This window comes from Coregonus lavaretus, assembly GCF_964263955.1.
Source record: "Coregonus lavaretus genome assembly, chromosome: 33".
Taxonomy (NCBI): Eukaryota; Metazoa; Chordata; class Actinopteri; order Salmoniformes; family Salmonidae; genus Coregonus; species Coregonus lavaretus.
In genome coordinates, this window is record NC_140020.1 from 6098351 (window position 1) to 6125203 (window position 26853).

The window sequence follows — 26853 nt, forward strand, 5'->3', positions numbered from 1 at the left end:
GGGTGATGTTGACCATATAGTAGCAGGACACAGTCAACCTAATGGAGGGATGGTCGAATACTTAAGGGAAACATGCCTACACTGGTAGCATAGCCACGGGAAGATGTTTTGGGTGGGGGTGCTGAGGATTGTCGGGGGAGTTTCAGGGGGTGCTGCAGCACCCCTGGTTCCTGAGGCCATGACTGGTAGCAGATGAGCCACATTTTCCCTGTATACAAGGTTAGAGTATTGCGCAACGGTGATAACGGTATATAAATATCCATTACAATTGTTATGAGTCGTATAATCACTTATTGATAGTCTTCCTCAGAGTCTGATGTAGTCTCTGCATTAGTCTTCCCCTCAAGTTCATCTGGCAAGGAGATTTCGTTCACATACAGCATGACATTGTTGATAAACTATAATAGAGGGACATTTACTTTAGGGTCTGCAGAAGCGAGCAGTCCATACACAGTACCCATCACCTCAGGATAAAGTACCTTCCGGGTGGTGCCACACGAGTTGACAGTGAAGTGGAAGTAGGCGAAGCGGTCGTCGCTGTAGGTGGGGCCACAGGCAGGGTCACTCAGGCTCAGCTGACCGGGGTTCAGACTGGGAGCAGACTCTACCTTCACCGCCAATGCGGTCATCGTCCCGTTAGAGAAACACTCTGGGGCAAAGGACAGGTAACCATGAGGTATCAAACAGTATGTTTCATTACAATACTTGCTTCCCTTAATTGAGCTTGCCTAACACAAGGGAACAGTCCAAAAGTGAAGTCCATCTGGCACTACAATTAGGCTCAGTTTTTGGAGAAAAATTACCGTCTGAACCCAGGTTTGGTATTTTTGTGCACTATTAGTTTGAGAACCAACCAGTCAGAGTTTTGAGGAAGCTGCAAGCCAGGGTGAAGTCTTTGATGGTAATGTTGTTGTAGGGATTCAACATAGCCACATCCAGTCTGCTCCTGACAAATGATGAGTGAACTGACTGGGAACCAGTGGGAGAATTCATTGGTCAGTTTAATTTAGAATTTTAGCTTAACATGATGTTCAGGGAGAGCATCATACCTCAAACACTGCATCCGGTGAAGAGAAGGGCACCGTGATGGTAAAGTTTGTGTCACCCTCGGTTAAATACTGTTGAGCAAGCTCCTTGGTCAGCAGCCGCTTGCCAACCACAACCACGAAAAAGGGATTATGGTTACCGTAGTTCAAGGTGATGTAAAAGTTATCCTGGTCACAGTTTCCAGTGACCGATGGTGGAACTGCAAGGACAAACAGGGTTGTGTTAAGTAAACACAAAACATGGAGGTACTACTTGAACAAGAAGTTCAACGGTGTGAAGTTCTACGGTGTGCCCTAATGAACACAACCCTGGCAAATTGGGAACAGGACACAGGTTCCAAATACACAGCTTACAGTCTTTGCAGAGGGAAAAAAAAACATGTCTTTCAAGTCAAATATGGCATTCACTGCAATCATCGCGTTAACAGTCAAGATTAGTGGTGCATAGTCCAGAGACCAGTTACATACCAACGTCCTGCAGTACAGCGTCCACAACAGCAGGGTGAGAGAAAGGGGTGTACTCTGGCAAGACGACCAGGCCGTAGATCAGCTGAAGAGTGAAGGCTGCGACACCTTGTTCCGGCCTTTTCTGTAGTACAGTTAAGAGCATTGTCAACTGATAGTGTTTTAACTATTCAACATCAAGTGATAACTTAAAGTACACAGGGAATACGAAAATTATATACTCAAGAATTACTAGATGCATCGTAAATCAAGCACCATTTGCTGGTGAAAACGTCATGATACAGTCGCTCAATTTTGTTGGCCCATTCTTATTAGGCAACACCCCAGTTATGGCATGTGGCTTTGCATTTAGAGAGAAAGGTACCTCCTGAAAGACCACTGGGTCAGAGAAGGTCACTTCCATTGTGAAGGTCTTCGAGGTGTTGTCCAGGGATCTGTGCTCCTGAACATTGAAGCCTCTGGCATTGCACTCCGCAACAGTTAACACCCCAGTGGGAAAGGTGACATTCAGCAGCTCCACGTCGATGTTGAAGGTCCCCAACTCAAACATAAACACTGGCTGCTCAGTGTCCAAGGGCGTGTCTGTTAATTGGCACAAAAACATTTAAATGCTTGGTAGAAAGCTGCATTTCTAGGGATAATCACTCCATGTTTCAGGAAATGATTCCTGTCGGTGCCTAAAGAACATGACCCAGGCATCCCACAGCACCATTCAATTACACCAGACTCACAGTTGCGAACTTGTGGAGGCCTGGCCATCAGAGGTGTGGTGATGGGGAAGAGGACTTTGTATCTGGTGTCCTCATTTTCCTCCTCGATCCACAGCAACTCAAGCATGGGCTCAATGGCGTAAGTGACGAAGTACTGGTCATCCTGAATATGGCTCTGCAGGGGACAGTCAAGTGATCATTTAGTAATATTGCTTGATAAAGATACATTTTACACAAGACATGTTTCTAAGAGTTTTCCCATGAGAAGGCTACGAGAGAAGTGTTACTGCAGAGCGCTGACAATTGTTGCCGTTAAAAAGGGGGCTTTATAAATACTCTGATTTAGAAATAAAAGATTATCATCCCTGCCGACCTTGAAGTAGCCTCCGACTGCCCCCACCGGAATCTCAATGATAATATGAGCATCAGTGACTGAAAGGGAGTATTTTCTGGCAGCCATTTCCTCAGCGTCCAGCCTCTTGGCATCAATCCCCATGTATACCTCCAACATGGTGAAGGCACCAGAGGAGATCAGTGGGTCTAGGTGCCTGGGCATGTACCAGGTGATCATTTCTGGAGTGAAGGCCACTGCCCCTGCAGTGAAACAAGGCAGCATGTTCAGTAGGCCAGGGAACATTGTAGCAAATAAAAATATGCCCATAGACAAATTCAGATAGTTCCTTCTGTTTCAAAACACTCAACACTACCTAGGTACGATCAACACGAACGAAAGTCTAGTTCCAATTAACTGGGTTAATAGGACCTTAATTTTTCAAAGTTCACTCAACCGGGTGTTGGACAAGCAGCAGTTGCATCTAGTCGAGTCACCAGCCACTTCTGCTGAAAGAAGGTAGAGGTTGAGAGCAGCCTCATCGGAACCCCAGCGACCTGTTCAGGGGGCAACCACACCAGGGCTGTGTTCAGTAGGGCACTGTGTAGTAAAACATTGACAAGTTCAGGTAGGGTCACTCAGTTTCCAAACGTTTGCACTACTCCGTCAGAAACCATAGGGGGATAAACAGTTAGCTCATGGAGGAAGTCAGCTTCCATTCTGTAGGTACGTCTCCTCTGCTTTCTTAGGGCTCCTCAACACCAGCCTTGTGGGAGTGTTGGCTATTGCATAGCCCTTTCTTCGGAGCTCATCCACAGTCATGACCATCTCGCTAGGACTGAAGACCACTGCTGTCATATTGTATCCTGAAGCAAGAGCCTGTTTCAGGAAATGGAAACATGAATTAAAACTTCTTGCTAAAGGAAAGTTCCGCGCCAACTTCTCATTTCGCAGTGACATTCTAGAAGCTTGGCTACCTCAGCTCCTCTCCGGAGATTGCCACTCCTCGCCTTAGACCCTCCCATAGGCTGCTCAGGCGAGGTTTGGAATGCTGGAAGAGTTCTTCTGACCGACACCTAGGGGAGAAAGGCCATTATTCCCTATACAGTATGTGGCAATACATTAGTGTCACTTCTTAATCTTTCCAATTTATGTCTGCTCTCCTCAAAACGCATTGACGAGCCAAGGTTCCTCTCCTCTAACCATGTCCTTCTGTATGAATTTTGAAGAGGTGAGTGGAATCAAGGACAGTTAAGAGCCAATACCTCTGTTTTGTTTCACAGATGCAGAACAAACAAAACTGGAGTTGTAGGTAATTCATACAGGCAGTTAGGACAAGCGTGACAGTTCCCCATAGGGGCTAGCCCAGTCATAGACACCAACTATCTTAGGCACCTATTGACAATAGCCTCTTCTGGCCAGGGGTGTTTTGTTTAGAGCCCAACGCTTGCGCTAAAGGTTAACACTAGTCACTGTGGTACGGTTTCTGAAACATAAGGAATACCTCATACCAGCAAGAAATACATTTTAAAAAACAAGGTTAAATGACTACACACCTTTATAGGGTTAAGGTTCCCACACTGCCATATCTCCATGTTACAGCTCATTTACAGAAATCAGACAAGTCTCTGTTTACACAGATGTTCAGAACACTGCCACAAACATGTAGTTACTGGAGAAAAAAAAATACTGTCAGCTGCAACTGTTAACAGCAAGTGTGTATTTTGCATTTGTGAAATTATTGATGTGATATGAAAGTAGGATTTATGTTTCAAGAACCATACTGCAATGGAGAACCGATTCACATTTAGATGGCGTATTTGGCCTGTTTGGCTTCCAGAGCATATAAAGCCGTTGGAGTAACATTGGGCTCCTTTAGTCCATTACTGGGCTACCTTGGGGCATGCCCTGCTCACTTGCCTCCATGTAGGTGCGGTCGCACAGAATCTCTCGGGAGGCCCAGGGGGTGTAGCTACAGGTTTTGCCCACTCTGTACACGGAGTCCTCACTCATGTGGTTTCCTCGCAGCCTAAGCTGTCCAGCCAAGCTGAAGGTCTTATCATCCTAAAATAGGAGGATAAAAAGTGAAGGGAAGTCATAGAAAAAAAAGGGTACAGTTGGTTTTTAATGACAGATTATGTAATTTAAAAACATGAACCCCATGACACATTACATTATGGATTGCAATTGCAGACACTAAATGGCAAACTGCCCCTTTGAAGTTCAAGCAAACACTACAGTTCTTAGTGTTACCATTTTCGGGGCAAAGCAGCTTAGAACAGAAGCAAACATCATGCCAGCGCCCATCGGGTCCAATTTCACGCTCATTCCACACGAGTAGCCAGGCTGGGCGTCAGATTTATGACTTTCAAGTCATCTGGAAGGGATGAGATGGTGTAAGCAAAAGTTGACAAATACATGTACAATTTCAGTGCATAAATTATGAAAGGAGAGAGATTCATAAAGAGTCAAACTCACTGACAATAACATCAACTTCAAACCTCCCCAAAAGACGATCCACAATCAAACGAATAATGTTCCCCAGGCATTCAGGGTTGAGGTCATCTAGAATGGGAAAGGTGAGTCAATCAAAATCTTGTCAAACATTTAGTGACGGAATATACAGGGTGCAAGAATCTTACTTGTAGAAGCTGTCTTCTGTGCTTTTATGCCCACAGCGATCATCAACAGGCAAAACCACCTGTAAGGCATTTGAAAAATGATTTAAATGAAGACAAGTCAAATGTTTGCATCATATAGGACTCTTCTAGGCCTGCTACTAACCCTGATCCAAGAAAATGACCCATTGTAGAACAGCCCTAGTTTGTTTTTGATCAAATACACGACTACAGCCATGCCCTATATTTGACCAACCCTATACCCTATAGTTCCTGCACCTCACATTTATACTTATATAGTAGCACAACATGTGACACTCATAATTGCTTATCTGCCCATCAATTGTGGGCCAGACAATCACCATGCAGGATTTAAGGAGTAGGCCTAATATTCATTGAGAAAACGAAACATTCAACGATGCAGGTCAAATATTCACAGATTTTTTTTTAAAACAAGGCATTAAAAAGACATTTGCCACACTTAATCATAAAACTAAAATCACCCCCATATCCGATGCCCCTCCCATCTCGGAGATTGAAGTAAACCCTTGCTTGGTTATGGACTACAAAATCCTCGCGCCGTTTCTATTGGTGCGTTCTTGTCGGAGTAGCGGACTGCGTGTAAGCAGCCTGCTGCACTCCCTGTCCGATCATTATTGCGGGCGCGCACCGAGCACTAACAACGATTCGGTTTAGGGATAATTCATTATGAAGCATGGGACTACTACGTATTTGGAGATGAGAATAATCCGAAAATCACTACCCGGAAAGTTATTTTAATGGAAAGAACGGGCACAGGAACAGGTATGTTTTATGTATTATTATTATTTTGAACTTATTGGGGAGCCCATCATGTCGATTTGTTTGAAGATGCTTGCCTAATATAGAATATAATATAACATAATTTATTGCCTACATTGTAGTGAGAAACGGAAATTGACTCAAGTCTAATTGGTATAAAAGAGAAAAATAAATCAATTATAGCCTAAATTAAAAAAATAGTAGCCTATCAGGTTTAATTTGACAGAACAAAGTTACAGCCGCCATTCAAGAATAACCTAAATAAAATAAACGCACTACTGTTGCTGCTTAGGGTAGTCTCATTCTTTAACCGTTCAATGTCTGATAAAGGGGTCTATAATAACACTTGTCAAAATAGTTTGTTGTCCGCAAAAATTAAGATATATATTTTTTAATAATTGCTCGATGTAAGGTCCCATTTCATCCTGTTGTCAAATCCCATTTCTCTGGTGCTGAGGACCTGTAATTCGATTCCCTTGGTGAAACCTAGTACTTTAGTAGCCTGCTTGAGGAAGTGATAGTACTGAACCACCATTCAATGCCTATGAACATACCACACACCCACCCTACTCTGATATTCTTCCCATTGATGCTAGCCATTGTATGTGGATATAAACATTGGTGGCCTCAGGGCAGATATTTTTAATGGTGTTATATATTATTGGTTTTAAAGCAGTCAAATGTGTCCTAGGAATGCTATTCATGCAACCTGGTCAGAGTATTATTCTGTACTTCAATCTGAAACACTCCATTTAGTATGACATGTTACTTTACTTATGGTATGTATTCATTTGTGGCTGTCCATCACCCATTTCGTATGATATGTTACAAATTACAATTCATATAATATGTTACGAATTAGCAAAAGGTACAATATGTTACGATTTTGAAAAAAGTATGATATGTTACGAATTCTAGCTAGGTGGCTAACGTTGGCTAGTGGGCTAACGTTAGCTAGGCAGGGGTTAGGTTTAGGAGTTAGGTTAAAGGGTTAGCTAAAAGGGTTAGGGTTAGGGAAAGTGGTTAGCTAACAGTAGTTAAAATGTAGTAAGTAGTTGAAAAGTTGCTAATTACCTAAAGTTGTCCGTGATGAGATTCGAACTCGCAACCTTTAGGTTACTAGATGTTCGTATTATACGTATACCCATCCAACCTGACTAACCGTTCTACTTTCGTTTTTACCTTAAGTAACCATCTGTCTTATGTAACCATACCAAACGTAACATATCATACTAATTTCAGTGTCTCGGATTTACATGTACTATGTTACGTCTAGTCTATGACACCAGGCTGATTCAAGAGGACAGATTGTTTATACAGAAAATGGGTCATTATATGTGAATTCAGTCACTTTCTGACTACACCCTTTTTTATTTGAACAAATCCTTCCATACATGTTTGCCCATGGGAGAAGGGGTCATAAAGTGACATTTTGGACCTGAATACCAAAACAAGATGAGGTGCTCAAAGTTTCCCCATTTTGCATACCCCACCCTACCATGAGACATCGATGTTTTCATTACTAAAAATTATAAACAGTTTAGTTTGATATCATTTGAAAGCTTACCAAAGGTTTGAAATACAGAATAATACTCTGACCAGGTTGCATGAATAGCATTCCTAGGACACATTTGACTGCTTTTAAAACCAATAATATATACTGAAAAAAGTTTTGTAATAAATAATTATGTGTAAACTCAGATTTGTCTAATTTTCACATACGCTATATATACAAAAGCATGTGGACACCCCTTCAAATTAGTGGATTCGGGCTATTTCAGCCACACCCGTTGCTGACAGGTGTATAACATTGAGCACACTGCAATGCAATCTCCATAGACAAACATTGGCAGTAGAATGGCCTTAATAAAGAGCTCAGTGACGTTCAACATGGCACTGTCATAGGATACCACCTTTCCAACAAGTCAGTTCGTCAAATGTCTGCCCTGCTAGAGCTGCCCCGGTCAACTGTAAGTGCTGTTATTGTGAAGTAGAAACGTCTAGGAGCAACAACGGCTCAGCCGCGAAGTGGTAGGCCACACAAGCTCACAGAACGGGACCGCCCAATGCCTGGCGCATAAAAGTTGTTTGTCCTCGGTTGCAACACTCACTACAGAGTTCCAAACTGCCTTTGCCTTTCCAAACTGTCAGCACAAGAACTGTTCGTCGGGAGCTTCATGAAACTGGTTTCCATGGCCGAGCAGCCACACACAAGGCTAAGATCACCATGCGCAATGCCAAGCGTCGCCTGGAGTGGTGTAAAGCTCGCCGCCATTGGACTCTGGAGTAGTGGAAACGCGTTCTCTGGAGTGATGAATCACAGTTAACCATCTGGCAGTCCAACGGACAAATCTGAGTTTTGGCGGATGCCAAGAGAACGCTACCTGCCCCAATGTATTGTGACAACTGATACGTTTGGTGGAGGAGGATAATGGTCTGGGGCTGCTTTTCATGGTTCAGGCTAGGCCCTTTAGTTCCAGTGAAGGGAAATATGTTTTTAAATTTAATTTTATTGAATATTAAAACATACAATCTACCTGCAGTGAAGCCGCTCAACATTTACATTACATTCAGTCATCTAGCAGACACTCCCATCCAGAGCGACCCACAGGAGCAACCAGGGTCAAGCGCCCCACCCATGGGCACGTCGAACAGATCTCCCACCAAGTCAAATCGGGGAGCCGGACCAGCAACCTATTGGCCACTGGCCCAAGCTCCAAACAGCCAGGCCACCAACCATCCAAGATCCCCCAACAGTTCCCGAGAGCTGCCCCTCCACCCACCTTTGGAATGAATTGGAACGTCAACTCCGAGCCAGGCCTATTCGCCCAACATCAGTGCCCGACCTCACTAATGCTCTTGTGGCTGAATGGAAGCAAGTTCCCGCAGCAATGTTCCAACATCTAGTGGAAAGCCTTCCCAGAAGAATAGAAGCTGTTAGAGCAGCAAAGGGGGGACCAACTCCATATTAATGCCCATGATTTTGGAGTGAGATGTTCGATGAGCAGGTGTCCACATACTTTTGGTCATGTAGTGTATCTTAAACCCTATTTTACATGTTCTGAGTTGTTTGTGTTGTGCATTTCATGGCTGAGACAGCATAGGCTACTCTTGAATACACAGTGGGTGTCATGGGGCGGCAGGTAGCTTAGTGGTTAAGCGCGTTGTGCCAGTAACTGAAAGGTCGCTGGTTCTAATCCCCGAGTCGACTAGGTGAAAAATCTGTCTGTGCCCTTGAGCAAGGCACTTAACCCTAATTGCCCCTGTAAGTCGCTCTGGATAAGATGGTAAAAATGTCAATCATAGAAAGGGAATTCATAGAATGGACCTATCCCTTCATACCACTGCAATTTAGATGATACACAATTGAATTGACATTTTAACTTCCAATTACTACCAGAAAGATATCCACCCACCGTCAAATGTCAACTTGAATGGGAATGTATATTTTATTATCTATATATCTATGTTTCAATAGGTTTCCTATGGAAAATGTACAGTTTAATTGAAGACAATGGATATTCCCACTCATGTGGTCCTCTGTAGCTCAGCTGGTAGAGCACGGCGCTTGTAACGCCAAGGTAGTGGGTTTGATCCCCGGGACCACCCATACACAAAAATGTATGCACGCATGACTGTAAGTCGCTTTGGATAAAAGCGTCTGCTAAATGGCATATTATAAGTCAACATTATCTGATGTGTGGACCTCCAACCATCTTTGTGGTACCATTTTTTTCAATTTTATTGACATTTTAGTACATTTATCAGCCAAACCATGACACCAATCAAAGAACATGCTGTGTCTCAACCGATGGTGGGCACAAACACTCTGATGCTTTTAGATAATTGATGTTAAAGACATTTTTATACAAATGTCTTTTTTTTATTCAAGAAATTATCAAATTGTTTGACAATCCTGTTTGTAGGCTTTCAAATTATATCAAAATCATCCGTTTATCTTTTTCAATGATGAAGAGATGGATGTCTAATGGTAGGGTGCGGTGTGCAAAATGAGTCAACTTTGAGCACCTCTATCTCCTAAATGTTTTGGCATTCAGGCCCTAAAAGTCACGTTCTGACCACTTTTACCAGGGGCAAACATGTATGGAAGGTTTTGTTCAAATCAAAAGGGGTGCAGTCAGTAAGTCATTGATATCATATGGAACAACCCTATTCCTTATACTTAAAATGGGTGGTAGAATGACAATTGATAGTTGGAATGTTTCTCCTCTTCATAGATGGACCGTTGAGCCTTAACCTCACCACTAGCCACCGGAGGCTGATCATCCCAAACTACAATTCCCACCAGCACTTCTCCCTCCATGCCCATGTGGCCTATGGCTCATCATCACCAACATGGGATATGGGCAAGTCCTCCACCGATGCGGAAATGAGGAAGACCAGGTATACCTCAACGTGGGAGGTGTCCGGCACGAGGTGGCAGAGGAGACGCTGCTCCGCTTCCCCCACACACGCCTGGGCCGTCTGCTACACTGCCGGAGCGAGGACGCCATCCTGGAGCTCTGCGACGACTACAGTGCCACCGAGCGCGAGTACTACTTTGACCGCAACCCCCACATCTTCATCAGCGTGATCAACTTCTACCGCACGGGCCGCATCCACATGATGGAGGAGGTGTGCGTCTTCTCCTTCAGCCAGGAGATTGAGTACTGGGGCATACAGGAGCTCCACTTAGGGGAGTGCTGCAGCAACTGGTTCCAGGAGCGCAAGGAGTACATCGAGGACCGCGACTGGGACATCCAAAGCGACGACGTGCAGCCGCCCAGCTTGGACTCGTCCTTCGAGGAGCTCTCAGCCCTGGACAAGGACCTGGAGAAGTTCAAGGGGGCGTGGTGTGCCGAGGTGCGGAGCTACGTGTGGATAAGGCTGGAGGACCCCGGTCATTCACTCTCGTCCAAGATCATCGCTGTGGCCTCGCTGAGCGTGGTGCTCACCTCCATCGTGGCCATGTGCGTCCACAGCATGCCCGAGTTTCAGATCGTGGACGAGAACGAGAGGCACATCGAGGACCCCGTGCTGGCCATCCTGGAGGTGGTCTGCATCGTCTGCTTCTCGGCCGAGTTCATAATCCGATTGATCGTAGCCCCCTCCCCCAGGAAGTTCCTCAGCAACACCCTGAACATCATCGACGTGGCCTCCATCCTGCCCTTCTACATCACGCTGGCCTTTGAGACGGCGGATGAGGAGAATGAGAACCTGGAGAACGTGGGCAAGGTGGTGCAGGTCCTCCGGCTGATGCGCGTCTTCAGGATCCTTAAATTGGCGCGCCATTCGGTGGGTCTGCGTGCGCTTGGCGCCACGGTCCGCCACAGCTACCACGAGGTGGGCCTGCTGCTCCTCTTCCTCTCTGTGGGCATCTCCATCTTCTCCGTGCTCATCTACTCGGCAGAGAAAGAGGAGGAGGACACCGAGCTGGGCACCATTCCCATGGGCTGGTGGTGGGCCACCATCACCATGACCACCGTGGGCTACGGTGACACCTGCCCGGTGACGTTGCTGGGGAAGCTGGTGGCCACCCTGTGCATCCTCTGCGGCTTGCTGGTGGTCGCCTTGCCTATCACCATAATCTTCAACAAGTTTTCCAAGTACTACCAGAGGAACAAAGCCATTGAGGAGGGCCTGTGTCTGAGTCAGCAGGCGTCCGAGAGACATGACCTGGAGCTCACTAACCATAACATCAGAGAACTCTGCGCTCAGAGTCTGGGCGTGTACCCTTTCATGGGCGGCCTCGCATTCAAGAACAGTGAAAGTAGTGGTGGGGACGATACGGACGCCTCCAGCCTACAGGACATAGAGGAGGTGTGTGACACAGACACTCTGGACAATGGGGCAGCGAAATTAAGCTTGAGGCTTTAGAAAGCTCAGTACACCTCAAAGGACCAAGCTCTCCATGTTAACTCTTAATGTCTTCCGTGCATGGCTGACTCTAGACTTTAACAACACTGTGGCCATGGGATTTTTTTCTATTCTGATAAATATATCCCTGAAATGAGAGGGCTTGGATCCCACTTATAAAGGTTTGAATGTAATTCGTCTGTTGGGCAAGATATTGCAACGTTGCATGCATATGTTAAGGAATTTACATTATATCGTACAGATTTGTCCGCTCAAAAGTTCAGTAAAGGTTTACATATGCAAAGAAAAACTAAATTGATTTGAGAAAATCAAGAGATTCAGATTTGATGTTTCACCCTCTGCATGAACAAAAACACATAAGACAAGTCATCAATCATAGGTAGTGGATCATACTTTGGGACCACAGTAACTGTAGATAAAGAGACTGAAATTACCTCTCTACAAAACCTCACGTGCTATAAGCTCTGATATACAGGCCCTTTGATTAGAAAGTCATTGAAACATTGTCTTAGAAATGTATGTTGGCATGCTAGCTCCCTGGGTTAGGCCGTATGGACATACTAATCAAATAAAGTCAGACCTGCGAAAGCTGATGAATTATGTCTCTTTATTGTGACATCGATCGGAGCCTTTGCTTCATTCGTTTAGTTCATCGATGGACTAGGAATGTACACAATTTCATTGCGAAATACGTATTCCCTTCAAATGAGTGGTTACACTTAGCGGTACAGTAAATCAACTTCGGGATCAGAATAAAAGTCATAAAGCGGGTGGTAAAAAAAAACCTGTTCAACTCCTAGTCAATACATTTATGTTCTTGACTCCTTGTAAGTTTCTCTGGCTTCTGATTTCCTGTCATGTGTCATCTTCTCTGGATGGATGAGCTGCTGTCCCAGTAGAACAGAAATGTGGGAAATGTGCCCAAACCTCTGTAGGTTTGGGCATATTTATGTAGTAGCCATTGTTGTGTTCTCCAGGCCATAAGAACCATGGTATGGTGCAATGAGCAAGTTAACTGGATCCCAGAAACGGAAAAGGATTCTGTCAAGATGATGCCCCTCTCCCTCAGTAGACATAGCTTTGCTGAAAATAATAATTAGGCTACATGTATTTATGTAATTAGCATGTTTTAGTTACATAATCAATTTCAGACTTTTGGGGGTGATTTTGCAGGAAATGTTAAATAAACTACATGACCAAAAGTATGTGGACACCTGCTTGTCGAACATCTCATTCCAAAATCATGGGCATTAATATGGAGTTGGTCCCCCCTTTGTTGCTATAACAGCCTCCACTCTTCTGGGAAGGCTTTCCGCTAGAACATTGCTGCTGGGACTTGCTTCCATTCAGCCACAAGAGCATTAGTGAGGTCGAGCACTGATGGTGGGTGATTAGGCCTGGCTCGCAGTCAGTGTTCCAATTCATCCCAAAGGTGTTCAATGGGGTTCAGGTCAGGGCTCTGTGCAAGCCAGTCAAGTTCTTCCACACGATTTCGACAAACCATTTCTGTATGGACCTCGCTTTGTGCATAGGGGCATTGTCATGCTGAAACAGGAAAGGGCCTTCCCCAAACTGTTGCCACAAAGTTGGAAGCACAGAATCGTCTAGAATGTCATTGTATGCTGTAGCGTTAAGATTTCCCCTCACTGGAACTAAGGGGCCTAGCCCTAACCATGAAAAACAGCCCCAGACCATTATTCCTCCTCCACCAAACTTTACAGTTGACACTATGCATTCGGGCAGGTAGCATTCTCCTGGCATCCGCCAAACCCAGATTCGTCCGTCGGACTACCGACGCTTGGCTTTGCGCATGGTGATCTTAGGCTTCTGTGCGGCTGCTCGGCCATGGAAACCACTTTCATGAAGCTCCCGATGAACAGTTCTTGTGCTGACATTGCTTCCAGGGGCAGTTTGGAGGCCCTGTTCTGTGAGCTTGTGTGGCCTACCACTTCGCGGCAGAGCCGTTGTTGCTCCTAGATGTTTCCACTTCACAATAGCAGCACTTACAGTTGACGGACTGATTTGTTGGAAAGATGGCATCCAATGACAGTGCCATGTTGAAAGTCACTGAGCTCTTCAGTAAGGCCATTCTACTGCTAATGTTTGTCTATGGAGATTGCATGGCTGTGTGCTCGATAGCCAAATCCACTAATTTGAAGGGGTGTCCACATACTTTTGTATATATAGTGTATGCTAATTTCGGGGATATTGACTTGCATTGGTTTTTGGACAAAAATGCTAAAGTTAGCATTCTTTCGGTGACAGCAGCCAGGTAAACAAAACCAAAGCATGGATTGCTGTCTCTCCTAGTCCAAAGACTGCTTAAAGGGTAAGGTAACCAATATGTAATTTTGTAATTTGAGCAAACTATCCCTTTTAAGCTATAGTAAATGCTTCATCAACTTTTTTCTGCTGATGTCAAATGCCAAACTCCCTACACGTGAATAAAACACATTGTTTTTCCCTCCGCTTCAATGAGTTTGAATCACAGTAGGTTATCAAGGAAACTGTCCTTCTTGATTCTGTGTTTTAGTTGACAGTGAGATCAGTCTGGTTCTGATAGAAACCATCCCTGGAGTTTCAGATGGCAATGAAACCAAACCACTGCAACATAGTGCAGATATTTCTGCGTTACCCATCGTTACTCCCCAATAGGGTTTCTTTGAGCAAGGGATACGTTGATGGAAGTGCAGCCAGTAACCTCCATGGAAATATTCAATATTCAGTTATGTATTTATTGCCAACTCAGCTATATAATATATTTGGCTATTGGATTTATGCCAGGGAGTGTGCATGTATCTTTAAAATGTCTGTGCCAAAGTCTTCACTTACGTGGCAATGGAGGAGTAGGCTAAGCTTTATGCCAGGGGGCAGTGATCAGATCAGCGGTGGCCCCTGTCTTTGTGGACTCTCCCAGGCTACAGACCTCTCCTCTATTATGGGATATGGGTCAGTGGAGACCTGGGTCTGTATGGATTTCTGATGGGTTTCAGCACCAAGGACGGATCGACATAATGTCACGATGAATCAAAGAGATTACTCTTCAGTCTAATGGTTAGGGGAAAGATTGGTCGTGTTCATTAGGAACCAAATGTAGGAAAACTGACTGAAACATGGAGGGACTACCAGGACTTGTCCAATAAGAAACACTCATTTTTGTTTTCCGTTGCAAAACACTTCAATGCGTTTTCCGTTGCATGCCCTAATGAACACGACCCATGGCTAGTAGGCATAGACTGTAAGGGTCTTTAAATGGTTTTATGCACATTCACGTTGAGGCCAACAACTTTAAGTCAACTTTGAGTAGGGTTGCAAAATTCTGGGAACTTTCAATAAATCCCCTGGTTTTTCAGAAATCCTGATTATTCCTTCCTGATTCGGGGAATCCTTTAACCGGGATTTCGGGAAAACCAGGTAATTTATTGAAAGTTCCCGTAATTTTGCAACCCTAACGTTGAGACAATGTTGTGTGGTGGTTGTGTGTTTGCTGGATTTTAGGTAAAGCTTCAGTACATGGGTTTATGCAGAGCCATCTATATATATACGCACACACACACACACACAGTGGGTATAGAAAGTTACCACCCCCTTTCAAAATGTTCACCCTCTGTTGCCTTATGGCCTGAAATGAAAACGCATAAAATCAGACTTTTTCTGGCTTTATTTACACACAGTAACCCACAATATCCAAGTGAAAAAAATCTAAAAACTCTGAAAATTAATTACAATTAAAACAGTAAAATACCCTATTTGGATAAGTGAACACCCCCCTGAGTTAATACTTTGTGGAACCACCTTTTGCTTGAATTACAGCCATGAGTCTCTTTGAATACATCTCTACTAACTTTGCACACCTAGCCTGTGCAATATTTGCCCATTGTTCCTTGCAGAATTGTTCAAGCTCAGTCAAATTGTATGGTGACCCCTCATGGACTGCACTCTTCCAGTCATTCCACAGATTCGATGGGATTTAGGTCGGGGCTCTGACTAGGCCACTCAAGGACATTCACCTTCTTGTCCTTCAGCCACTGTACGGTTGCTTTGGCGGTGTGCTTTGGGTCATTGTCATGTTGAAACGTGAACCATCTTCCCATTTTCAACTTCCTGTCAGAGGGCTGCAGGTTCTCCTCAAGAATCTGTCGGTATTTTCCACTGTCTATTTTCCCTTCTATCCCGACAAGTGCTCCAGTCCCTGCTGAAGAGAAACACCCCCACCGCCTTGTTTCACTGTAGGCATGGTGTTCTTTGGGTGGAAAGATGTATTGGGTTATCGCCAGACATATCATTTTGCATTCAGGCCAAAAAGTTCAATTTTGATGTTGCCTTTTTTGAGGGGTGGTTTTTTTCTTGCCACCCTCCCATAGAGGCCAGATTTGTGGAGCGCTTGTGATATTGTGGTCACATACACACATTGATCAGTCTTTGCCATAAAGTCCTGAAGCTCCTTCAAACTCACCATTGGCTTCTTGGTAGCCTCTCTGATCAGTCTCCTCCTTGCCCGGTCATCCAGTTTGGAGGGACGGCCTGATCTATGCAGGGTCTGGGTGGTGCCATACGCCTTCCACTTCTTAATAATGGTCTTAACTGTGCTCAGAGGGATAGACAAAGCCTTTGAAATCTTTTTATATCCATCCCCTTACTTGTGCCTTTCCACAACTTTATCTCCTAGATCTTTTGAAAGTACCTTTCCGCCCATAGTGTATTCTTTGCTTTGAATTGCACTACTAAGCAGTGGAGTCCTCTATGATCAACTGCTTTTATTCTGAACTAATCAAAGTCACTACAATTGATCACAGATGGAAGCCAATTAGCTTGATTTGTGATCTGGAAGGTGGTTGGTTATACCTCAGCAAGTTTGCAATTGCAATTCTAAGGGGGGGGTGTTCACTTATCCAAATAGGGTATTTTACTGTTTTCATTTTTTTTTCATATTTTTTTTCTCACTAGGATATTGTGGGTTACTGTGTGTAAATAAAGCTGGAAAAAGTCTGATGTTATGTGTTTTCATTTCAGGCTGTAAGGCAACAAAGGGTGAACATTTTGAACGGGGGTGGTGACTTTCTATACCCACTTGTTCTCTTTCACATGAAATCTGATTTTACAGCCATTACTGTTTGGATGTGGTTAGTGGTTTAATGGCATTCAATTAATAGTGTATGTAGTGTCATTAAGTTTAGAAAAAGTTCAATCAATGACACTGCGGTCAAGATGGCCATTAAAACCAAAGGTTCTTCAGGGAATAAAATGATGGAAGAGGAATTTGTGTCAGCTATTTCCATTATGATTTATATTTCTAATCAATCCCCAACAGTGCGACTCTCCTATTTCTAACCAAGTGGTCCTAGTGGATTTAGCAGAAAGATGGCTGTTGTTTCTCAGATGTCAGCGTGTTTCAGGGTAATGGGCCTTGTTTTATAAAGGCTGTGGAGCTATATTGGCTTCATGGCTTGACATGTTAAACAAAAAGTTAGCCTCTGCTGGCATTGTTGATGAGCGGGAGAATAAAGTGCCTGGGAGAATGGGGAAACCTACCGACACATGGGGTTCTTTTACATTAATGAACGTGGACATTGCAAACCCATCGGATCTGTGATGGCGGCCCCCCCAAATGCATACACGATAGTGGCAAATAACCATTCAGTTCCCTTCCTTTATATGCTTGGATATAGTGCATGGGTAAGATTTTTAATCAATCTGGTTTTTCAGACATAGTTACGAAGAGGATAAAACACTGTCATATCACCGTGACAATATCATAAAGCAGGAATGACATGAATGACATTTATTTCAACCACTGTCTTGTTTACTAGTTGATTTACAGAGTAAGAAAATGGGAGTTCATGCCATCCATCAAGAATATTAATATTACAGTATATGGCTCAGTTTCAATGGAAGTTATCTCGATGAGTGTAACTGTGTATCAGAAAAATCTATTCTCCATTTCATAAAGAGGTATTTCCTTTCAGGGCGGTAAGAACAAGAATTCATACAGTATTGTATTGTACAAAAAGTGCCCCGGGGTTTGCAAAAACTATTGTTACCTTTTAGCTCTCTAAGATTGGAATGGGAAAAGTTCACTGACCCCTGAGCAGAGGGGAATGCACATGTGAGTGACTGTGTGTGTGTTTGTCCTTAAGTTATGTGTCTACTGTTTGTGGGTTTGTATTTCATCCACAGAATATACCAGAAATACCAGGCCACTTTCCTCAGAGCTAGCATGACCATTTAACCGTCAGATGTGATGGATAGAGGTGACACATCCCCTGAGGTAACTCAAACAGACCTGTGCCAATAATCTCCATAACAAAACATTAAACTTCACTTCACTTGAGCACACAACAACCCAGATGGTTATATAAACATTAACGTATTATATCATGGTATATATACATATATTTATGAAATGCTTTTCCAAGACCACACTGCCTGTGGTTCAGAAGCATACAGTATTAGCCCACAGTGAGATAATGGCCTATAGCCCAGAAAAAGCACTCAGCCAACCTCATATGTTTATGTCTTTTTGAAGTCGTAATGAGCTGGAAAGTGTTCGGTGGTGCTTGGAAGAACTCCTATGCAGAGTAGAGCAGACCTGGGTTCAAATACTATTTGATATCATTTCAAATACTTTATATGAGCTTGATTGAGCTTGCCTAGCACAATGGAACCAATAGATTAGTCACAAATGTGCAATCCCCACCCATCTGGCTCTCCAGGCTGACTCAGACTAGAGCAAACTCTAGAAGTATTTTAAAGATTTCAAATAGTATTTGAACCCAGGTCTGGAGTAGCGGGAAGAAAATACAGTACTTTTTTTCCTTTTGGGGGTTAAGAAGAAAGCAAACAACAAGGTTTGGTGCCAGGAAGCTGTTTGATTTGTGCATTCGTTTTCCGATTTGGTCCGATGACTCTTTGAAAGGTTTTGATCTGAGTTATTACATTTCTGGACTCAAGCCTAATCAACAGAATATTGATCATACTTTGTGTTCAGGCCAACATCAGAGGCTATTACTGATGGTTGTCTGTTAGCTAGAGGCTTGTGTTGCAACAAATAAACAGTTTACATTGTTTTTGTCTTGCCCTTCCTTTCTCAGTTCTACTTTATCAGTGCAGATGGAAAGCTCCCAGCTCCATTTTGTAACACTGGGATTGGAAACATTTTTTATTGTGACACTTAATCATTATTTACTGCAGTGACCACAACTTGTGTTGCTGTTGTTGTTGGTGCAACACCATAAACTAAATGTTCCCTCCATACAGAAGCATTCCTTGATGTTTATATCCCAAAAGCATTAGCTTAATATTTGAACTGAACTTCAGGTTCCCCCTCGAGTCCTTTAGACCTTCTCCTTACCGCGTCTCCTTGAACCGTGAGTGTGACTTATCTCATTTCACTTCATTACAGACAAGAAAACAAGTAATGCCTTTTCAATTAACCTCTTTGACCATGGCTACGTCCCAAATGAAATCCTATTCCCTATTTAGTGCACTACCTTTGACCAGGGTCCATAGGGCTCTGGTCAAAGGTAATGCACTAAATAGGGAAAAGGGTGGCATTTTGTACGCAGACATGTCTATTGTCCTCCAATCAGAGGCGTGTCCAGGAAGCCTCACCAATTAAGAGGCTGGGGTTAAGAGGGAGAATACCCTGTCCCAGGGGGAGTCTACAGGCCCCGCACAGCAGGGCTACAGTTATCACCATTACACCCACTGCCCCCCCCCCCATCTCTTGGGACTTTTGGTACTTACCGCCTGCTGATTCAACTGTACTGGCAGATGAGTAAAGGTTGTGTGAGGTTGCAGCAGGGGTTGTTATGTAACTGTTTTTATTTTCTAAGTCAAATAAGAAGAGTGAAACTGAAGAGTGGTCCTCTGTAGCTTAGTTGGAAGAGCATGGTCCTTGCAACGTCAGGATAGTGGGCTCGATTCCCGGGACCACCCGTACTTAAAATATATGCACGCATTACTGGAAGTCGCTTCGGATAAAGCGTCTGCTAAATGGCATATTTTGAATATGAAGAGGTTAGAAATAAATGCAACAGTCAAAGTTTAAAGCGACTTTTGAAGGGAAACTTCGGGAGATATTTCACCGACCCACATCACATTTATCTCCACTTTACCTCCACTGTACATCATCAGATGCCAGTCAGGGACAGATTGGGTCATATCCTTTACACGGCATGCATCAGCAGCCCAGACGCGGTATAAATGTACACCTCGTTAATCTGGCCCCAAACAATTCTGACGAGCAAATCTGAACGAGCTGAGCCGAGACAGGCCGGGCTAAAATGAACAGGATGAAAATGTGTATGAGAGAGTGGCCAGGCTGCCGTTAGTTCAGATGATGGAGTGAAACTCTCTCTCTCTATCTCACACACACACACTTTGTATTTGTCTCTCTCTCTCTCTCTCTCTCTCTCTCTCTCTTTCCACGGTGTACTGAGATGGAGAGACCAAGGCTTTTATGGAGGTACAAAAAAGAGGGAGGGAGAACTCTCTGAGCCTTGCTAATGACTGCTAGGGAGGTAGGAAGGGAGGTAGGAAGGGAGGTAGGAAGGGAGGTAGGAAGGGAGGGGTGGGGGCATGGCAGAGAGAAGTGGGAGATTATATTATATTATGCCTTTGCACCCTAAGGCTCTGGCCAAAAGTAGTGTGCACTAAAGAGGGATTAGGGTGCCATTTCAGACAGAGTCTATAAATTCTCATCTGTAGCTCTTTAATAAAGAGAAAGGTTATAGGGATGGGGGTGTCCAATCATCAGATCCCATCTAGCTATTGACAGTTAAAAGGTCTGCTTACATGAACACAGTCAGACATCCAACATACTTTTGGTCATGTAGTGTATGTGGACACCTGCTCGTCGAACATCTCACTCCAAAATCATGGGCATTAATATACACTTGGTCCCCCCTTTGCTGCTATAACAGCCTCCACTCTTCTGGGAAGGCTTTCCACTAGATGTTGGAACATTGCTGCAGGGACTTGCTTCCATTCAGCCACAAGAGCATTAGTGAGGTTGAACACTGATGTTGGGCGATTAGGCCTGGCTCGCAGTCGGTGTTCCAATTCATCCCAAAGGTGTTCGATGGAGTTGAGGTCAGGGCTCTGTGCAGGCCAGTCAAGTTCTTCCATGCTGATGTCAACAAACAATTTCTGTATGGACCTCGCTTTGTGCACAGGGGCATTGTCATGTTGAAACATGAAAGGGCCTTCCCCAAACTGTTGCCACAAAGTTGGAAGCAGAGAATCGTCTAGAATGTCATTGTATGCTGTAGCGTTAAGATTTCCCTTCACTGAAGCTAAGTGACCAAGCCCGAACCATAAAAAACAGCCCCAGACCATTATTCCTCCTCCACCAAACTTTACAGTTGTCACTATGCATTCGAGCAGGTAGCGTTCTCCTGGCATCCGCCAAACCCAGATTAATCCATTGGACTGCCAGATGGTGAACCGTGACTCATCACTCCAGAGAAGGTGTTTCCACTGCTCCAGAGTCCAATCGCAGTGAGTTTTACACCACTCCAGCCGACACTTGGCATTGCGCATGGTGATCTTAGGCTTATGTGCGGCTGTTCGGCAATGGAAACCCATTTCATGAAGCTCCCGACAAACACTTCTTGTGCTGACGTTGCTTCCAGAGGCAGTTTGGAACTCGGTAGTGAGTGTTGCAACCGAGGACAGACGTTTTTTACGCACTATGCGCTTCAGAACTCGGTGGTCCCGTTCTGTTAGCTTGTGGGGCCTACCACTTCACGGCTGAGCCGTTGTTGCTCCTAGAGGATTCCACTTCATAATAACAGCAATTACAGTTGACCGTGGCAGCTCTAGCAGAGCAGAAATTTGACGAACTGACTTGTTGGAAAGGTACCATCATATGAAGGTGCCACGTTGAAAGTCATTGAGCTCTTCAGTAAGGCCATTCTACTCTGCCAGATTGCATGGAGATTGCATGGCTGTGTGCTCGATTTTATACACCTGTCAGCAACGGGTGTGGCTGAAATAGCCCAAATCCACTAATTTGAAGGGGTGTCCACATACTTTTATATATATAGTGTATATATTGCTGAGTAGAAAGTGAACATGTTATATACTGCCTGCAAGTATTGTGCATGCTTTGCTGACCTAACATTTACATTTTACATTTTAGTCATTTAGCAGACGCTCTTATCCAGAGCGACTTACCTAAGATCCATGTTCCATTAAAATTCATCAGGGCTCGGAGTGTAAGATAAAATATTACAGGAGTACTTTACCATAATTAAAATGTTTACAACCCTCTCTTGTATGAATTATGCACAGGAGTGAGCGTGTCTCTGGTGGTTTTTACCTTGCAGTTGAGCCCACTCAATCTCTCACAACTCCAATGAAACGATGTAATGAAAAATCTATGAAAAGCAACTTGTTTGTTACGGAGACATATTTTAATGAATTTTATGTGGTATGTTTTAATCTGTAGCTGAATTCCATTGAATTAACTATGATTCTGTGCTAGTTCTTACCAGCGTTGTTACCATTTGTAATCAGTAAAAACAATTAGTGGGACAAAAGTTTTGGCACAAAAAGTTTTGGCACCATTTCGATAAAGTGTGTCACATTTAACCAAAAATCCATTAAATCGGACTCATAACGTTAATTTGATCTGACAATTGGTCATGGCCATGTTTGGAATCAGAAGGGTTTTTGACAAAGGACAGTTTCATTAAAGAGCAACTATACTGAACAAAAATATAAACGCAACATGCAACAATTTCAAAGATTTTACTGAGTTACAGTTCATATAAGGAAATCAGTAAATTGAAATAAATTATTTAGGCCCTAATCTATGTATTTCACGACTGGGAATACAGATATGCATCTGTTGGTCACAGATGCCTTTTTTTTTAAGTTGGGGTGTGGATCAGAAAACCAGTCAGTATCTGGTGTGACCACCATTTGCCTCATGCAGCGCGACACATCTCCTTCGCATAGAGTTGATCAGGCTGTTGATTATGGCCTGCGGAATGTTGTCCCACTCCTCTTCAATGGCTGTGCGAAGTTACAGGATATTAGCAGGAACTGGAAAACTCTGTCGTACACGTCAATCCAGAGCATCCCAAACATGCTCAATGGGTGACATGTCTAGTGAGTATGTAACCATGGAAGAACAGGGACATTTTCAGCTTCCAGGAATTGTGTACAGATCCTTGCAACATGGGGCCGTGCATTATCATGCTGAAACATGAGGTGATGGCGGCGGATTAATGGCACGACAATGGGCCTCAGGATCTTGTCACGGTATATCTGTGCCTTCAGATTGCCATTGGTAAAACGCAATTTCGTTCGTTGTCTGTAGCTTATGCCTGCCCATACCATAACCCCACTGCCACCATGGGGCACTCTGTTCACAACGATGACATCAGCAAACTGCTCGCCCACATGACACCATACAGGTGGTCTGCGGTTATGAGGCCAGTTGGACGTACTTCTAAATTCTCTAAAACGACGTTGAAGGCGGCTTATGGCAACAGCTCTGGTGGACATTCCTGCAGTCAACATGTCAAGATGCTCTGCTCTTTTGACACCACACTCCGAAAAGCAAGTCATGCAGGCTCTAGTTTTGTCTTATCTTGATTATTGTCCAGTCGTGTGGTCGAGTGCTGCAAGGAAAGACCTAGTTAAGCTGCAGCTGGCCCAGAACAGAGTGGCACATCTTGCTCTTCATTATAATCTGATGGCTAATATAAATACTATGCATGCCAGTCTCTCTTGGTTAAGAGTTGAGAAAAGACTGACTGCATCACTTCTTCTTTTTATAAGAAACATTAATGTGTTGAAAATCCCAAATTGTTTGCATAGTCAACTTACACGCAGCTCTGACACACACACTTACCCCACCAGACATGCCACCAGGGGTCTTTTCACAGTCCCCAAATCAAGAACAAATTCAAGAAAGCGTACAGTATTATATAGAGCCATTATTGCATGGAACTCCGTTCCATCTCATATTGCTCAAGTGAACAGCAAACCTGGTTTAAAAAAGCAGATAAAGCAACACCTCATGGCACAACGCCTCTCCCCTATTTGACCTAGATAGTTTGTGTGTATGTATTGATATGTAGGCTATGTGTGCCTTTGTAAAAAATACATGAAAGAAATATGTAGTTCTGTATTATGTCATGTTTCATGTTTTGTGTGGACCGCAGGAAGAGTAGCTGCTGCTTTTGCAACAGCTAATGGGGATCCTAATAAAATACTGAATACCAAAATTGCACGTGGCATTGTGTTGTGTGACAAAACAGCACATTTTAGAGTGTCCCCAGCACAAGGTGCACCTGTGTAATGATCATGCTCTTTAATCAGCTTCTTGATATGCCACACCTGTCAGGTGGATGGATTATCTTGGCAAAGGAGAAATGCTCCCTAACAGGGAAGTGAACAAATTTGTGCTCAACATTTGAGAGAAATAAGCTTTTTGTGCGTATGTAAGATTTCTCTGATCTTTTATTTCAGCTCATGAAACATGGGACCAACACTTTACATGTTGCGTTTATATTTTTGGTCAGTATATATTTTAATGATCTCCACCCTGGTCAACCCACTGGGCAAAAACTGGTAGAATCAATGTTTTTTCCACGTCATTTCATTCCCAAAAATCTATGAGTTAACGTTGAATCAACGTGGAAAACTGATTGGGTTTTCAAAAAGTCCTCAACGTCTTCTCAACGTAAGGGCATTCCGTCTTTTTTTTCCCAACATTTAACCTAAATCCATTGATTCAACCAGTTTTTGCCCAGTGGGTTGACCAGGGTGGAGGTCATTCAAATATATACTGACCAAAAATATAAACGCAACATGGTGAAATGTTTTGTTGATTTCACGTTGAATTCAAGTTCAACTCAACGAAATGTAAACCAAAACTAGACGTTGAACTGACGTACAGTTGAAGTCAGAAGTTTACATACACCGTAGCCAAATACATTTAAACTCCTTTTTCTTTTTACAATTCCTGACATTTAATCCTAGTAAAAATTCCCTGTCTTAGGTCAGTTAGGATCACCACTTTATTTTAAGAATGTGAAATGTTAGAATAAGTAGAGAGTGATTTATTTCAGCTTTTATTTCTTTCATCACATTCCGTGTGGGTCAGAAGTTTACATACACTCAATTAGTATTTGGTAGCATTGCCTTTAAATTGCTTAACTTGGGTCAAACGTTTTGGGTAGCCTTCCACAAGCTTCCCACAATAAGTTGGGTGAATTTTGGCCCATTACCCCTGACAGAGCTGGTGTAACTGAGTCAGGTTTGTAGGCCTCATTGCTCGCACACACTTTTTCAGTTCTGCCCATACATTTTCTATAAGATTGAGGTCAGGGCTTTGTGATGGCCACTCCAATACCTTGACTTTGTTGTCCTTAAGCCATTTTGCCACAACTTTGGAAGTATGCTTGGGGTCATTGTCCATTTGGAAGACTCATTTGCGACCAAGCTTTAACTTCCTGACTGATGTCTTGAGATGTTGCTTCAATATATCCACATCATTTTCATTCCTCATGATGCCATCTATTTTGTGAAGTGCACCAGTCCCTCCTGCAGCAAAGCACCCCCACAGCATGATGCTGCCACCCCCGTGCTTCACGGTTGGGATGGTATTCTTCGGCTTGCAAGCTATCCCCTTTTTCCTCCAAACATAACGATGGTCATTATGGCCAAACAGTTCTATTTTTGTTTCATCAGACCAGAGGACATTTCTCCAAAAAGTATGATCTTTGTCCCCATGTGCAGGTGCAAACCGTAGTCTGGCATTTTAATGGCGGTTTTGGAGCAATGGCTTCTTCCTTGCTGAGCGGCCTTTCAGGTTATGTCGATATAGGACTCGTTTTACTGTGGACATAGATACTTTTGTTTCCTCCAGCATCTTCACAAGGTCCTTTGCTGTTGTTCTGGGATTGATTTGCACTTCTTGCACCAAAGTACGTTCATCTCTAGGAGACAGAACGCATCTCCTTCCTGAGCGGTATGACAGCTGTGTGGTCCCATGGTGTTTATACTTGCGTACTATTGTTTGTACAGATGAACGTGGTACTTTCAGGCATTTGGAAATTGCTCCCAAGGATGAACCAGATTTCTGGAGGTCTGCAATTTTTTTTCTGAGGTCTTGGCTGATTTCTTTTGATTTTCCCATGATGTCAAGCAAAGAGGCACTGAGTTTGAAGGTAGGCCTTGAAATACATCCACAGGTACACCTCCAATTAAAATATTTAGTCATTTAGCAGACGCTCTTATCGAGAGCGACTTACAGGAGTAATTAGGGTTAAGTGCCTTGCTCAAGGGCACATCGACAGATTTTTCACCTAGTCGGCTCAGGGATTAGAACCAGCGACCTTTCGGTTACTGGCACAACGCTCTTAACCACTAAGCTACCTGCCGCCCCACTGACTCAAATTATGTCAATTAGCCTATCAGAAGCTTCTAAAGCCATGACATCATTTTCTGGAATTTTCCAAGCTGTTTAAAGGCACAGTCAACTTAGTGTATGTAAACTTCTGACCCACTGGAATTGTGATACAGTGAATTATAAGTGAAATAGTCTGTCTGTAAACAATTGTTGAAAAAATTACTTGTGTCATGCACAAAGTAGATGTCCTAACCGTCAAAACTATAGTTTGTTGACAAGACATTTGTGGAGTGATTGAAAAAACAAGTTTTAATGACTCCAACCTAAGTGTATGTAAACTTCCGACTTCAACTGTTTGTGCCCAGTGGGAAGCCTCTCTCTCTGTCTCTCTCTCTCTCTCTCTCTCTCTCTCTCTCTCTCTCTCTCTCTCTCTCTCTCTCTCTCTCTCTCTCTCTCTCTCTCTTTCTCTCTGCCTGTACACATTGACTTTGCATTATGACAGAGATAACGCAATTTGTAGTGTCGTATTTCTTCTCAAATCTATTATCAATGAGTAGGATGAATGTGCTACTTCTATATTGTATCTCTATCAAGGTGATGCATAAGTCACTCTGCTGAAAGTGAATGAGGAACT

At 43.5% G+C, this 26853-nt stretch overlaps 1 protein-coding gene across 1 annotated transcript; it reads left to right on the forward strand.

The window, feature by feature from the left end:
* The first annotated feature begins 5866 nt into the window (after positions 1 to 5866).
* On the forward strand, positions 5867 to 12427 carry LOC311108177 (delayed-rectifier potassium channel regulatory subunit KCNS3-like). The gene is made up of 2 exons (XM_084150794.1): positions 5867 to 5974; positions 10210 to 12427. The coding sequence occupies exon 2, from the start codon at positions 10328 to 10330 to the stop codon at positions 11846 to 11848; it is 1521 nt and encodes a 506-aa protein (XP_084006920.1). The 5' UTR covers positions 5867 to 5974; positions 10210 to 10327; the 3' UTR covers positions 11849 to 12427.
* The last annotated feature ends 14426 nt before the right edge of the window (positions 12428 to 26853 follow it).